Here is a 16,630-nt window from a genome sequence, read left to right on the forward strand (position 1 = left end):
GAGGTAGAGGATTTGGTGGTAGAGGTCAGATACCAGCAGGAAGAGGTCAGGCTCGAGTGTTTGCTTTGACTCGTCAGGATGCTCAAACATCCAATGCAGTATTTACAGGTATACTTTCTATTTGTTCTAGAGATGCTCATGTTTTGTTTGATCCTGGAGCTACACATTCTTTTGTATCCTCGTGGTTTGCTACTCAACTTGGTAAATGTTCATCTTCTTTAGAAGAGCCTTTAGTTGTAGCTACACCTGTTGGTGGAAATTTGTTTGCTAAGTCGGTATATCGTTCTTGTGATGTAATTATTGATGACAAGGTGTTGCCGGTAAATTTAGTAGTTATTGACTTGATAGATTTCGATGTGATTTTGGGTATGGATTGGTTGGCTTTGCATCATGCTACTTTGGATTGTCATAACAAAGTGGTGAAATTTGAGATACCAGGACAACCAGTCTTCTTGTTTCAAGGAGGACGTGGTTGGGTACCACATAATCAAATCTCAGCCTTGGCAGCTAGCAAGTTAATGAGAAGAGGTTGTCAAGCGTACTTAGTCGTGGCAAGGGATGCACAAGTGGCTGAAGAGGAATTGGAAAAAATTCCAATAGCACATGAATTTCCAGATGTTTTTCCTGAAGAACTTCCTGGGTTACCACCTGATAGGGAGATTGAATTATCTAGAGACTTAGTTCCAAACACTCATCCTATATCCATACCTCCTTATCGTATGGCACCAGCAGAACTTAAAGAGTAAAGGGAACAACTTCAAGATCTTCTTGATAAGGGTTTTATTCGTCCAAGTTCTTCTCCTTGGGGAGCACCCGTCTTATTTGAAGGATTTCTCAAAGATTGCATCTTCGTTAACTAGGTTAACCCAGAAGAAAGTTGAGTTTCGATGGACTGATGCATGTGAGGAAAGCTTTCAAAAATTGAATGAGTACTTGACGTCAGCACCTATTTTGGCATTACCTGTAGGTGGTGAAAGTTATGCAGTTTATTGTGATGCTTCTAGAGTTGGTCTCGGTTGTGTACTTATGCAACAAGGTAAGGTTATTGCCTATGCATCTAGACAACTCAAGAGGCATGAGGTGAACTATCCCACACATGATTTGGAAATGGCTGTCGTTATTTTTGCTCTTAAAATTTGGAGGCATTATCTATATGGTGAAACTTGTGAGATTTATACCGACCATAAAAGTCTTAAGTATATCTTTCAGCAGCGAGACTTAAATTTAAGACAAAGAAGATGGATGGAACTCTTGAAAGATTATGATTGCACAATCTTATACTGATAAGAGACAGCTCAAAGTAGGCAAAAAATTTATTCTGATAAGAGACGTCGTCCCTTAGAGTTTTCAGTGGGAGAACATGTATTCCTACGAGTCTCACCAATGAAAGGAGTTTTGCGATTTGGTAAGAAGGGGAAGCTAAGTCCTAGATTCATTGGACCATTTGAAATTTTAGAAAGGGTCGGACCAGTAGCGTATCGCTTGGCACTTCCACCGGATCTCTCGGGAGTTCATCCAGTTTTTCATATTTCAATGATTTGAAAGTATCTTCATGACCCTTCTCATGTGATTAATCATGAAGACTACAGTTAGATGAGAGCCTATCGTACGTTGAACATCCAATAGCTATATTAGATCGCCAAGTGAGACGTTTACGCTCAAAGGATATCGTTTCAGTAAAAGTTCTTTGGCGTGGTCCATCAGGTGAAGAAACTACTTGGGAACCCGAAGAAGTCATCTGTGTAAAGTACCCACACTTATGTTAAAACTCAAGGTTAGTCATATAGAAAGTTCTTTGGCGAGGACGAATTTTTATAAGGGGAGGAGATTGACACGTCCGGTGTCAAATAAAAATAATAATAATAAATAAATAAATAAATAAATAAATAAATATAATAATAATAATTAATAATAAATAAATAAAAACAAATTGATCTCACTTACTCTCACTCCCTCGCTTTCTCCTATTTTTCTCTCTCTCCCTCTCGGCACACACTCCCCTCCCCCTTTTTTTGTTGTTTTTTTTTCTTTCTCTATTTTCCTTCCCTTCTCCTTGCTTCTTCTCACTCTATTACTCAAACCCTCAATCCTTAAAAGAGATTTAACATCCCCACAAGCTTAATTTCTCAAACTCCTACAAATTCTTTTGGTTGAGATTTTTGGGTTAGGGTTTGTGTTCTAAGGAAGGAAAAGGGTACCCATCTCTTGAAAGTGGTTTATTGAGACTCATTGAGGTAAATACACAACTCTAATCCTAGTATGAATGCATAGAAAAATGTAGTTTTTGCTTAGAGTATATTTAAATGATGTTGATGGTTTCCTAGAGGTAGTTAAACTTTAGAATAAATTTCTCTAAAGTCTTGGAAATATTTTTGATACTCAGATTTGTCAACTGAGACCTTGTCGGCTACTCTGAGAGTTATTGGAGAGCAAACTGATACGATTCTCCATAACTGTGAGTTGACGACGATCATCGCCATATATTTTTATAATGCTATTATTATTATTTTGTTGTTTTCTATATTAAAGTATTTATTGAAAAATTTGGGGAACACAACCTTTGAATTTTATCTCGATTTCGTCAATTATTTAATTTAATGGTTTTGTTTATATAATATGTTATCAGTTGGATTTACGTATGAGTTAAAGTTTTTAAATATTGATTTGTTATGCGATTGAATATATTTTTTTCATGAATTACGATGAAATGATTTTGAATGCGCGTTTTGGGAAATCGGTGTTATTGTTATTAATCGTTAACTACGTTAGGTGCACCTAGTTACCTCGTTGTGATTAGGGAGAGTTACCCATTAGATGGAGCCACCCCTATGAGAAATATTGTGTGTAGGAGGAAAGAGCTATCAATGAGATGTAAGTCACAAGGACTTCGTTTCGTTATTCACTGGATTTTTAATATTTCTGTCAAGCGATTAAACAGTTTTTCGTGCCTTTTGTATTTCTCTTCTAATTGATGGTGGTTGTTGTCTCCTCACTAAGTCCTTGTGACTTACCCCTTTATGTTGCTTATTTTTCAGATTCGCAAGCAGCTGAGTAGGAATCTATTATTTGATTCAAGTCTCAACAAAATTTTTTTTTGGTAGGCCTCTTTGATCGAGGACCATTTTTGTAACATTTGTTGAGTCTATGTAATTGCAGCTATTTTGGAGTCTAGAAAGTCTATTTAGTTGTTTTTGGGAAGTATATTAAGCAATTTGATTATGTTATTTGAATTATGACTGAATTGAAAGCTGAACAGGGATTTTACAAAATTTGGGAATGTTGAAGTTACAGAGGATACTCTGTCGAAATTTCGAGAAAAAACATATATATATTTTTAAATGGTTAAAGAGCGATTTAGTTGTTTAATTGGTAAGTTAGTTGATAGGCTTGCTAGACTAGGGGTATAGCTTGTGTGCTGGTCACGGCATTAAACTTTTGGGTCGTGACATCATCCTTCTAGCATCTCCATATCTTTTATTTAACAAATAGGGGTACTCGTGAAGCAACTAACCAAGTTAAAGAATAAAAGATAATAGTTAAATCCACGGTTAATTAACTGAATAAATGTTCAGTTCATTCACCACAATCACAAATAGTGCGAGAACATGTCAAATGCTCCAAAATCAATAAGAGACTTTGACACCACTTTTTGGTCCAAAACCTTAAAGACAATAAATAAAAACAAGTATGTAGATCACCTCTCTTATATATTCAACATTTAGTTTATTCATAATCAATATAAGATTTAACTATTCACACTTAAATCTAACAAAAATGTTGCCAAGAAAATATTTACCACTATTTTCAGAAGAAAAAAATACATATCTAACATCAACCCTTTTATTTTTCCCTCTAACATAAGTTCCATATACTAGACAATTAATTGCAAAGTCAAATTACACAAATACACAGCCCAAAGTTCAACGCTTAACTAAATCCAAACATTGCATATTTGAAATATTATTTGCTTATTCAAAACTGAATGATATAATAGTGATACTAAATCGCAACATAACAACTATGAGTACAATGCTATTAACTACACTACTACCTTCACAACACATCCATCAATTACAACAACAACAACAACAAATGCATACTGAGTAGCACAAATGTAAGGATGAAATAACAGACTATATATTATATAACTTGTGACCTTGAATCATGTCTTCAACCTAAGTTGCATGTAAGTTGAAGACATTCTGGCAGGAATATATAGATTATATAGTATTTTGCAGCTCTTCATACATGCTAGATATTTTTCCTGCTATAGAATTCTCTTTTCTAGGGCTGTGAAGGAGAAGGAGATGCTGGAGGCTTGAAATCTGGATACTGCAAGTCAACAAAAAATAAGCAAAGTACTCAGGAGCATGAATGTAAAACAAAAAATGCTTCATATATTACAACATCATTTATTACATAACAATTTTGAAAACTTTATGAAATATAACCTTTCTCCCAAAGGCACCTTCATATGGTCTCATAATTTCATTCAATATATAACCCTTTTATTGCCAAGATGGGCCTCAGAAATGAGGATTATGTGTAATTGCCAAATGCAGCATGACATTAGAGAATGACAGTACAATTATTTGTCTTGTAGTCTAATATATAGAGATTCTACTTCACGGACCTAGGTAGGGATGGATCCAAAAAACCATAAGATGGGGGATAGAGCTCATCTAATCAACAACAATAACAATCATGTCTATCCTACTAAGCAGAGTCGGCTACATAGATCAGACAACGCTACAACGTTCTATCATATAGCGTATCTCTATCCAGCTCATCAATCTCTAGGTCTTTCTTTAATAGTTTCTCTTAAAGTTTTTCTAGGTCTGTCTGTCTAGCTATTTCACTACCTTCCACTTTTATCTAATCTCCTTACAACAGGATCTACAGGTCTTCTCTCCACATGCACAAACCACCTAAGCTGAGTTTTCATCACCATTTCTACAACAGGTGTTACCCCAACACTCCCTAATGCTGTCATATCTAATCAAGCACCAAAATTCAAAAGAGCAATGAAATTAAGACATTACATATGGGTATGGTGAAAGCGGCTTAGGTTGCACCGGAATTGATTCTGCCACAGTTTCAGTTTTAGGCACTGAGTTTATTTCCGGAGCAGCTTCTGCCGCAGCTTCAACTTTGGTCTCCGGAGCAGCTTCTGCCGCAGCTTCAACTTTGGTCTCCGGAGCAGCTTCTGCTACAGCTTCTACTTTGATCTCAGAGACAGTGTCAGGAATAGCTTCTGCTTCCTGTACTGTGCCACCAGCTGTAGCAAGCACTGGACTATTCTTTGTTGGTGCAGGAAGAGCCTTATTGTTGGTCGAGGTTGGTAGAAGAGCTTTTCCGATATCCTAATGTTCCCGGCCATTTCCATCAAAGAGAACAATATTAAAAAGGAAAGGGATATATATTCTAAAAAGCATCACATCGAAGTTGCAACCTATGAAGCACCGACACAGACACATAATTTAAAAGTAATTGAAGTAATCACATGTGTCAGTATTGGATACCTGACACATCTTCAATCTGAGGTGTTGGTACTACATAGGTTCAACTAATTTATCAAGATATAGATCATTAAAAATCTCAAGCACCTTTATTTCATCGACAAGCTCCTTAGGGGCGACCTTGGTGCTCAAGAACTCATCAACTTGTTGTAGTGTTTTTTTCCGGTCCTGCCATCAAATAAACAATTTAATAAAAATGGAAAAACAAATCAATAATACTTTACTCTTTAAATAACGGTGATAAAGAAGAAGTGTAGGGCATGATGGAACTGGCATAATAATCATGCAATTGTCGTGCACAATTGTACAAATTCATGGACGTACAACTTGACCAATAACATATTTCAACTTCCTTATCAATCATCATCATCATTCACTATGTGATGGAAAATTGCCCCAAAGGACAAAAACTTATAATGTTCTAGCAACAATTTAAAAAAACAATTTAAAAAAGGTACTTGAGATTAATAAATAAATAAAGTGTTGTTCGCTACAATTAGGAAGATCATTGTATATGAGAGAGTACAGGGAAAAAACAAGCTATCTATGAGAAAAAGCATAGATTAATAACAATCAACATTAAGGATCACCTATTGGCTATTGGCGAAGATCCATTTAAGAGATGAACATCTGAATCTATATCATTTTCATCATCAAAAATAAAAACTCTGCCGCTAATAAAACTTTCAACAACAATCATATATGTATCACATACTGGTTTAATGCTGGAGATAAAACGGAAAACTAAATTTCTTTTATAGATGAATTACTTCTCATAATTATTTGACTTTTTATTAGTCAGACATAATTTATTAAAATTCAAACAAAACCCCTTGCATAGAATAACACTTACCTCAGCAAATAGAAGCTTCTTGCTTGCAAACTGAACAAGTGCAGCTGATCCTACAAGTTGGAGAATTGTTTCTATCTACAAAATAGAGTAACATCACGAAAAAGGTGTCAGTAGAATCATACCATAATGGATATTTTCATGTTGAGAAAAAGGAAATAACTCATTGGATCAACCTCAGAAAAAGCTATTACACCCAATCCAGTAGCTGCAGCAATCCCAAGAGTAACAGCCAAGCCATCAGAGGTATCCTGCAATAAATCAGCATTAATTAGAAATTGTTGTAACAACAATGTTCGTTCGAAAGAAACAGATACAAAAAACACAAGCAAAGAATACACAAGGTTGGATCACGGAGTTCGACCAATTGTTCCTATGTATACGACTGCAGAGTGGCTGAAGTTCCTTTCGATTATTAAACCTTAAGGTTACAGATTACGGCTTACGTATAAATACACGGTTCAGTTTAAAAATTACCCCGCGCCAGCTCGAGCTGCCTACCCACTTATCAGCAAACTATGAGTCATACCCAAAAGAAACACTCAGAAAAGCTAAGACTTAATGTCGTGAAAACATATATTTATTTTAAGCAAGATGAACAAATGGATTGATCACCATAATCTAGAAAAACTATCTCATTCTCGTATAATTTTCCTGATCATTAATTTTATTTTCTACATTTTTTCTCTGTTCCCTTTCTTGCTCTTAAAATTCCTCGACCAAGAAAGCTAAAATTTCATTTTCTCCAAGAGAATTGAGTACAGTCACCATATTCTTTAATTTAACAGAAGGATTTTTCCACCATTTTGCAATCTGGAAACTAATAGTACTATTTTGCATGTGCATCAAAATTGAATATTACAATTGCAATTAAATAGATCCAAGATACATACTCCAATTGCATCAGTGATAGTATCTGTCAGGCTGCCAAAATCAAAGCTTGATGCTTTCTTTGGTTCAACCCAAGGAAGACCGCTATTCTGCAGAATTCCAGACAATATGAGTATATTGACGAATATAGAAAACTTCAGAATTCAGATTATGATTAATATGAAAAAACAAAAAATGGGAAAAGGAGAAGAAATACCATCCATCCTCGTGGTCCTTCCGCACCATCCTTAATTCCGTAAGCAGACTTAAATCCGTTAAGGGTGACCAACTCTGCAACCAGTTCAGAGTTCCCATCAAATCTGGCTTCCATCACAAGTTCACTCAATCAGCTTCAAGTATATTCTTTTGCAAAGTGCAAGAGGATTCAACAAATTTATGTAATTAATTTTCCTCACATGTTAAATCAGATAATGCAAACTATACAGATGTATTTTTTCACCAAACAGAAATTTGTGTTCATGGTTTGATCATTACTTCAACTTTTGGTTGCATTCACAGTTCTTGAGTTTACCCTACACTCATTTGGAAGCTATATGACAGAGTTATAAAATTCTCACAGGGGATATTATGTAGTCTCTAACATTGAAATCATTCACAAGTAAGGAAAAATAACTCAAAATTGAATCTTAAAATGTGAATTTATTTTATGTTTCCTTAGTTAAAATACATATATACATACCATATTGATTTAAGAGAGATGGCCTGCCTAAAACAATGACACAGCAATCTTTGAATGTAATAGCTAAATTGGGATGACAAAATAATTAATATTTTTTTTATCTTAACCCTCTGGTTCCCTGATGAAAGGGTCTGGTAATCTAGAGTTTGGCCAAAAAGTATGTAAAGTCTGGTCAAGGATTGTTCCAGTCAGGATTCGAACTCGGGATTGTGATGGAATACTCCATATCCCTAACTATAAGACCCTATTAAAAAGCATTGTCTCTAAATATAAGTCTCGTTTCAAATTACTAGATACATATATATATTTTTTCAATTATACCCACAAGTTGTGGGCCACAACTAATACATGGAAGATGAAAAGCCACTTAAAGTATTTTATAAACATACATACACAAAATAGACACATTAAATATACTATTTACTTTAATTGTGAAAATTGTACTAAAAATTCAGCAAATGAAATTGTTCTTTGTTAATCTTACTTGTCAAGAATGAACAATGTGGTATTCTCAGGTTCCTTAAACTTCAAAGAAAGCTTCTTTAGAAACCCTGGCTTATCATCACTTTTGTAAGCTATTGACACTGATTTCTTCTTCAAACCCCCAACATTAGGTCCACCAACTGTCCTAATCTCACTCAATCCTCTTATGTCAAGCAACTCAGCATTCCCATCAGCCCCCAATTTTGCATAAGCATTTTTAGCTGACTCAACACCCCATTTCTTAGGCTCTTTCAAAATCTGTGACAAAACCAATGGCACTGCCAAAATAGCCACTCCACCAGCTAGAATTGCAGGGTTCTCAGTTGCAAAACTTATCAAACTATCTACAAAACCATTAACATCAATGTCACCACCAGAAATTGGAGATTGTTGCAATGCTTCTTCATAAGTTAAAGCATTTGCAAATCCATTAACATTCACATTCACATTCACAACTGAAGCTGCAAGGATTAGACCCTTTTGAAAATTCCTTGATAAACACTCCCTTAGGTTGTGTTTTCTGTTGTTTGAAGTTGAAAAGTTTGAAACTTTGCTTGTAGAAATTGCTGGGTGTGATGAAATTTTTTTGGGTTGTTTTGTTCTGTCAGAAAGAACACATAGAGGGGTGTAAATAGTAGAATTGAGGGCCTCCATAGCATAATTTTAAATCAAAGAAATTAATGAGGCTCTCAAAGTTTTATTGAACTTAGTGAACTATCATGAGAGTTTTACAAGCTCAAAGGGTTGATGAATTTTATGGTGAAGATTTTTGTGTGTGTGTTTGTGGAATGAGTGGAAATTGGAGAAGATTGAGGTAAAAGGCTAAGGATGTGTTGTTTGTTGGTTTGGTTGGTGTAATGTTGTGGGTGACACTGAGGTGATGACGTGTCAAGGATATAAGAGCAAGGCCAATGGTTAGTTGCCACGTGGAGAATGAAGATGAGATGAAGCTGATGAGGATTGAGGTGTGGTTTCATGGTGTGAAAATTGTGTGGCCCAGAAAATGTGTTTTGAGATGTTTAGTTTGGAGCTAGACAAGTACTATACACTATTGTGGAAGAAGAAAAGTAGTACTTCTACTCTACTTTCTCTATGATATGCAGTACAATCATCTAGATATTGTTGTGTTTAGATTTCCATTAAAATTTTGAAGCTATGATTTGGATTTATGCATGTTTTGGTTAGTTGAGTGTTTGTTCAATCAATTATTTTAAAGAATTTAATTAATTAGAGCTTATTGAGAAATATATTAACCAAAATTATGGAAATTATTTAAATTCATGTATACAGTTATGTAAAAAAAATATACAATTAATAAATCATAACTATTAAATAAAAATATATTTAGTTTAATGTGTAAAGATATCTAAAAATTATACTTTTATATTAAAATAAGACAAAATACTTTAGAAGTTAAATATAATCCATGTTTTAGAATGGATTTGTGCGGTTATTTTTATTTTTTAGATATATTTTAGAACTTGCCACATGATTTTTTTAAATTACGAATCATCTTTTAAATATTCCTTATATGTCTAGTAGTAGGAAGAAAACAATAGTGGAGACCAATTATAAAAAACTTAGAATAAGTGGGCATAAAACAAAAGTTTAGTATGACTTGATAGATTAAGGAAGTTCAAGTGAAGCTCCAACCCCAATCAATAGCCCAAAGTGTGGCCAACTTAAATAATTATCTACTTGAACTCATTAAATTTTATTGCTTCTACTTTCCTTTTCCTTTGGGTATTTCTATAAATAAAAAAGTTTTTTTATACCTTCACAAGTTGTGTTTTCTGAAAAAGTGAGGATTGTTCCTAGAAATTTGAAATATCTGATATTCTCTGAAAATTTGAAATTTCTCGAATGTTTATCGAAAATTTCATTGTTCATTAAAATTTCCAGAACAGTTTTTTTCTTCTTCATTATTTGTAAAAAAAATTAACATTTTTTTTGCATTCTATTTTTTTTAGTGAGGACCAGATAAGCAAAATTCCAAAAATTTGATCATTGTAAATGCTTCAGTTAAATCTATACATCCTGATTGTGTTTTATATTTCAAAATTCAAATTTTCGGTAAGAAAAATGTAACTACCGTAAATTTCAAATTTCCAGTAATATAAATGTAACTACCGAAAATTTCATGGTACAAATTTCTAGTATTATAAATACCTATCGAAAATTTGGTGGCGAAATTTTCGTTAACTTAATTGAACTACCGGAAATTTGAAATACGAAATTTCCGGTATTGTATTTTTGTATACCGGAATTTTAGGTAAAAATGCTACGTACCAAAAATTTAGTTGAAGAGTGAAATTTTAAACCGAAAATTTGATTGAGATGTGAAATTTTGAAGTAATTTTTTTTTTTTGTGAATGAAATTTTTAAAGATAGTTTTGGATTTTTGACAAATTGAAGAATATAAGGTGAATAGGAGGTTTAAAAAACTAACTTTATGAGGAGAAAGATATTTATCCCGAATTATTCAATTATAAAAACATCACAAACACATAGTGGCACATTTAAAACCACTTGTATTTGATTGGTGGATCTCTAATGTTGATATTTAATATTTCATGATTTCTTTTCCTACGTGAGTTTCTTTTTAGGAGATATAACATTCCTCTTCTATATGGGATGCGCATAGAAGGAAGTGTTTGTTTCAAGTTATTAAATTATATATTTAGTAATGATATTTCCATGGTTCGTACAGCCAGAAATATAATCCCCATAAAGATGGTTGGTAAGTTTTTTATATTCCAAATAATTTTAAAAGAAAAACTTAGTGTAAAAATATAACAAATAAATAGAGTAGTGAGTGGTTATTGGCGGTTGTACCCTGTTCTCATGAAAATAAAAACAAAATCCGTCTCTAATATGGGATTATAAAACTAAGAATAATTTTTACAAACATCGAAGCTTATATTTTTAATTCATTTTTCAGAAATATTTGTGGTAACTTTGAAAGCAACTCAATTATTTGGTATTTGACTTTGAGAGTCGGTCCCTTTATTTAAAGTAAACTTTAAAGTATTATCTTGAAAATAAATATAGGTATTTTTAATATTAATAAAAATATTTTTTATAATTTTATTTAAATTCTACCTTTTTTATTTTTTGAGATGCAAATTATTTTAGTTAAATATATCAAAAAGTATATCTTTTTATAGTTGTGATGATTTTACTTATTGTACTATATTTTTTATATTTTCTAAATATACATAAAAAATTAATTATTTTTTGAAGACCTAAAGACCTTGTTTTATTAGCTTGACCCTTAGGCCGACCCTACTGACTCCTATTGAGTTCAAGCCCAATATTGCACATAGGCAAACTCTAGCCACTCACTCACGCATATGGAAAGAATAAGGAGACAAATCACCATTCACTATAAATAGACTTCATTTTGATTATATTTTGAAACTATTGATATTACACTCATTTATGAGTTTTGAGAGATTAGTTCTCTTGAGTTCTTGATTGTGGCGTCTGCTCTCCAATTTTGTATATCTTTTATTTGGTTTGCTATGGGTATTTCTTTCTATATTATTATATGCATAAGCCTATGATGAAGTTCTCCTCTTTATGCATACAAACCTTCCTATTTTTCTATCTACATGTACCATATGTTTTTTTCGACAGAAAAGCAATATTTCATTAATCATAAAAAAAGACAACAATATAAAGATAAAAACTTAGGTATGATCTATGTCTTATAATCCAATTATACAAAGTTTTTAATCATGGTCAAAGATAAACAATCAATAGCTTTAAATCGAGAATACACAATCTTTATCTTTTACGTATTATTTCTTCAATTTATTCAAACGCAAATCGACTAAATTTGGTCTTATATTTGTTCAAATTATTTCAGACACTTTAATTTTATTATATTTGTATACTTTAATACATTTGTAGATATTTTTTTATTTATACTACTAATTTGAATGATGTGAATTTATTCCAAAAACAATTAAAAATATTCACAAAAAAAAAACTTTTCTATACTTTAATTTCATTAATTAAACAATACATTAAAAGTTATGGTCCAAGAGTACTAGTTAATTACAATTACAACATAACCCAACAAAACACAACAAAAATCCTAAAATTCAAAGTTCAAACCGTAAGATATGAGACATTAATGAATAATGTTTGTATACATACATAAAATAAATATGTCGTGAAACACACAATATTTGATACTTACCCCAAGTACATGTGGATTCTAATAGCTAACAAGAAAATGCAAACTAAAGCAAAATACAAAACGGAATGAATGAGTATAGATAATCCACTAGTTTGAAAATTGCCAAATTCCACCATCTTGGCTTTACCAGGTATTTGGACAAGCAAACCAGGAGTCAAGAGAATGAACAACACCACTGACACAAAAACTGGACCCCAATCTGACATCTTCTCCTCTTTCAATGGATTTTGGTTTGTGGTTTTTGCAAATATGGATGAACATGGAACTTATAGGAGTAGAAAAGGTAAGGTTGGTTACTTTGGAACAAGAGACAAGAAATTGATGACTAGAAAGTGGAAAAGAAAAAAAAAAGCAAAGGTTACAAATCAAGCGATTCCGATTCATTATTCATATTTTACAACTCATACCAACACACACGCCACCATTCCCTTGCAACTTCATAATAATAATTAAGGTTTGAGTGATTAGACATACTATTCCTTGAAATCTTCAATGTTGATGACATTAATTCTTAAATTTTTGTAAATTATTAAATATATATTTAAAATTGTAAAATATCTATCAAAATAGTTTTTTTTTAAACATTTGTCATCAGATATTTTGATGTAGCATTATAATTAAATATGTGACTTGTTCATGTTGATCACACATCAATTTCATCTTCTTATAGACAAATTTGTCTATGAAATTTTGTCATCTCATTGACAAATTTATAATTAATTATAGTTGCGCATTGAGTAATTATGGATAAATTATTTCATGAAAAATTTACATTTTGTAAGAAAATTAGTCCTCGAAGACAAACATATGAGATCAACATGAAGGAATCAAATATTTAATTAGCATGCTACATTATAGTCTCTCATAATAAAAGTTTAAATATGAACTATTTTGATAATTATTTTACAATTTTTAAAGATGTATTTGTCAATTCGTAAAATTCATAGATTAATTTGACTACGTTTACAATTTGAATGACTAATTTACCTTTTTACTCATTATATATAAATAAATCATCAAAAATCAATGTTTCTTTTTAGTGTTTTTAAAACTGAATTGGTGATCGACTCGATCAAACCATTGGGTCAATGGATCATTAGTCAAATTGTTTAAGCGCATGATGGTTAACTTGGCCATAAGTCAAAAAAATTTATAAGATGCAAATTTCATATTTTAGATACATATATAATGCTAAATTTACTTTTTATTTTGAGTTTTGAATCTTTTGACCAATCAAGATGTAACAAGTTATTTTCTAAAAAAAAATGAGTGTTAGTATTTATAAGATTGTGTAAATAAAATAAGGCGTGTAAATTTGATATAAATATATAGGTTAAATAGTACCGACAGTCACTTAACTTAATTTCAGTTAACGTTTCAGTCTTTTATTTTATTTTTTTTAATTTGATCATTTATTTTAATTTTAAGCGATAATTTGATCTTTTATGTTTTAAAATGTCAACAATGTTATCCTTTTTTATTTTACAAAAATTCATCAAAATTTTCAAACAAAACTCGCAAAATTAATTATTATCTTCAATATAATATAAATTTCATTACTTAAATCTTTAAATAATACTACCCATTTTTGTAGGCTATTTTAATAGCAACTATAATGGAAGTAAACTTAGTAGGGAACACAGTTGTAATTCTTAAATTTACAAAACAATCTAGAGCAGCAGTATAGTTGTTTCTAAATATGTCACCACAAGCAGTAGAACTTGAGCACTCATATGCAACTCCAGTGGTCCATTTAATCTAATAAGCTAAGGAGGTGTAAAATCACTTGACGGTGGAGAGCTAGGAGGATGAGTTTTAACTTCAAAGTACTTGAAAATTTGAAATTCGTACATAAAATTAGAGATTGTGCTAGATAAAGAAACATTGACAATAATTTTGTTAATGGTAATGTGAAAAACAAGATTCTTTCCCTCAATGCAGACTTGATTTCTGCAATATCAAATAGTGTCAATAGTAAAATTAATGTTGACCAAAATAATATAGCAAATAGTTTCAAAAGATTTTCATATATCAATCTTGAGATATACATATTTACTGAAGTTTATGCCTTAAAGCATGTTAATAGCTTCGAAAGTGAAGCAAATACAATCATCAATATATCTACCATGAATGAAATTCTTTTACGAGGTAGGTGATATTAGGGTAATAGATGTAAGTCTATTAGCAATAACTTTTAGTAATAATTTTGAATTTAAAGTTGGATAGGACAATCAACCTATAATATTATATTTTACTAGGATAAACAATTTTAGATATAAGTACAACAACATTAAAATTATAATTAAAAAGAATTCAATCATGCACAAAAAATTAAAGAACAACCTGAAACACATATTGATCAATTACATTCATATTCTTTTGAAAGGAAAAAAACACCAAAACCATCAAAGTTAACACTATCTTGATTCTCGTAAAAAACAACATTTTTAACTTCCTTAAAATCAGACAAATTAATAAGCATAACAATCATAAAATTAACCAACAAAATTATCAACTCTAAACTTTAGACTTCAGCTGATGTACACTCAAGCAGCCACTTTAACTTCATCTAAGTTCCAAGGATAACCTTATCCCAAAATCTCAAACCCTTGCACCCCCCAACAAAATTTCTTAACACTCCATCACTACCCTAATTCAAATCATGAACAAATAATGAAATGAATAATTGGAGTTATTTCAGCACAAGCTAGAGCTCCCAATGACATTTTGCATCATCTCTAACCACCAAATCTTTATGAATAACCTATCACCATTTCATCATCACAATCCCTTTTCTCTTCACAACCCAAAAACTCAAATGCTACCCAAAAGCCTTTCACCCATTTCAATTTCACTTCCAATACAAGACACTCATTTTTTCCCTCCTTCTTCTATTCAATTTTCATCCCCAAAATTTTCTCCATCTTTTCACCCTTTTGATGTGTTGAGTAAAGAAAGAACTTTGAATTCTGTTAAGGAATTACATACCCAGATGATAAAAATGCCTAAAAATGGAAACTTTACTACAATGGATGGAAGCATGGTGAGATACTATTTGGAATTTGGTGATTTTGTGTCAGCAATTAAGGTTTTCTTTGTGGGTTTTGCAAGAAATTATGTTCTATGGAACTCTTTTTTGGCGGAATTTGAAACTTTTGGAGGTGACCCGTTTGAGATTATAGTTGTGTTCAATGAATTGTGTAGTAAAGGAGTTGAATTTGATAGTAAAGCTCTCACTTTTGTTTTGAAAATTTGTTTATCTTTAAGGGATTTGTGGGTTGGTTTGGAAATTCATGCTTGTTTGATTAAAAAAGGTTTTCATTTTGATGTACATTTGAGTTGTGCTTTGATTAATTTCTATGAAAAGTGTTGGAGTATAGATAAGGCAAATCAAGTGTTTCATGAGACTTTATATCAAGAAGATTTCTTGTGGAATACGATAGTTATGGCAAATTTGAGGAGTGAGAGGTGGGAGAAGGCCTTAGAACTTTTCTGTAGAATGCAGAGAGCTTCTGCAAAAATTACTATTGGCACCATTGTGAAGATGTTGCAAGCATGTGGAAAATTAAGAGCTATCAATGAAGGGAAACAGATTCATGGGTATGCTTTAAGATTTGGACTACTTTCGAATACTTTAGTTTGCAATTCCATAATTAGTATGTACTCTAGAAATAGTAGACACAAACAAGCTAGATCGGTTTTTGATTCGATGGAGGACCGTAACTTATCGTCTTGGAATTCGATAATTTCGAGTTACGCGGTTGATGGTTGTTCGAACTATGCATTGGATAATATCGTTAAAGAAATGGAGAGTTCCAATATTAAACCAGACATTATAACATGGAATTCCGTTTTGTCGGGTTATCTTCTTCGAGGATCATTTGAAATGGTTCTAACTAGTTTCCGGAGTTTGCGTAGTGCAGGCTTCAAGCCAGATTCGTGCTCGGTAACTAGTGCTCTACAAGCAATTATTGAATTGGGTTTGTTTAAATTAGGGAAAG

General features: G+C 32.0%; 4 protein-coding genes across 4 annotated transcripts in view; 2 read left to right on the forward strand and 2 right to left on the reverse strand.

Moving 5' to 3' along the window:
• LOC140918857 (uncharacterized) overlaps positions 1-3,055 on the forward strand; it is a 4,316-nt gene extending 1,261 nt beyond the window's left edge. Inside the window, exons 2-6 of the mRNA XM_073363658.1 lie at positions 4-742; positions 861-1,196; positions 1,583-1,704; positions 2,384-2,455; positions 3,036-3,055. Coding sequence (XP_073219759.1) covers positions 4-742; positions 861-1,196; positions 1,583-1,704; positions 2,384-2,455; positions 3,036-3,055 — 1,289 coding nt within the window. The remainder of the gene's footprint in view (positions 1-3; positions 743-860; positions 1,197-1,582; positions 1,705-2,383; positions 2,456-3,035) is intronic.
• An 864-nt stretch (positions 3,056-3,919) lies between these two features.
• On the reverse strand, positions 3,920-9,259 carry LOC101503725 (rhodanese-like domain-containing protein 4, chloroplastic). The gene is made up of 8 exons (XM_004516348.4): positions 8,424-9,259; positions 7,457-7,559; positions 7,263-7,349; positions 6,546-6,620; positions 6,373-6,447; positions 5,607-5,687; positions 5,043-5,363; positions 3,920-4,332 (listed from the first exon to the last, which is right to left on the reverse strand). The coding sequence occupies exons 1-8, from the start codon at positions 9,074-9,076 to the stop codon at positions 4,285-4,287; spliced, it is 1,443 nt and encodes a 480-aa protein (XP_004516405.1). The 5' UTR covers positions 9,077-9,259; the 3' UTR covers positions 3,920-4,284.
• A 3,148-nt stretch (positions 9,260-12,407) lies between these two features.
• Positions 12,408-12,962, reverse strand: LOC101504054 (uncharacterized). The gene has a single exon (XM_004516349.4). It carries the CDS (start codon positions 12,833-12,835, stop codon positions 12,626-12,628), a length of 210 nt encoding a protein of 69 aa, XP_004516406.1. The 5' UTR covers positions 12,836-12,962; the 3' UTR covers positions 12,408-12,625.
• Positions 12,963-15,208: 2,246 nt separating this feature from the next.
• Positions 15,209-16,630, forward strand: part of LOC101504909 (pentatricopeptide repeat-containing protein At4g01030, mitochondrial) — a 3,892-nt gene continuing 2,470 nt past the window's right edge. Inside the window, exon 1 of the mRNA XM_004516352.4 lies at positions 15,209-16,624. Coding sequence (XP_004516409.1) covers positions 15,349-16,624 — 1,276 coding nt within the window. The 5' untranslated portion in view covers positions 15,209-15,348. The remainder of the gene's footprint in view (positions 16,625-16,630) is intronic.

Source organism: Cicer arietinum, chromosome 7 (assembly GCF_000331145.2).
Source record: "Cicer arietinum cultivar CDC Frontier isolate Library 1 chromosome 7, Cicar.CDCFrontier_v2.0, whole genome shotgun sequence".
Lineage (NCBI taxonomy): Eukaryota > Viridiplantae > Streptophyta > Magnoliopsida > Fabales > Fabaceae > Cicer > Cicer arietinum.

Coding starts and splice junctions, on each gene's coding strand:
- LOC101503725 (XM_004516348.4), bottom strand. CDS start 9,076: ATGGAGGCCCTCAATTCTACTATTTACACCCCTCTATGTGTTCTTTCT. Junction 6,448..6,545: donor GTGTAATAGCTTTTTCTGAG/GTTGATCCAATG, acceptor TCTATTTTGTAG/ATAGAAACAATTCTCCAACT. Junction 5,688..6,372: donor AGAAGCTTCTATTTGCTGAG/GTAAGTGTTATT, acceptor ATTTGATGGCAG/GACCGGAAAAAAACACTACA.
- LOC101504054 (XM_004516349.4), bottom strand. CDS start 12,835: ATGTCAGATTGGGGTCCAGTTTTTGTGTCAGTGGTGTTGTTCATTCTC.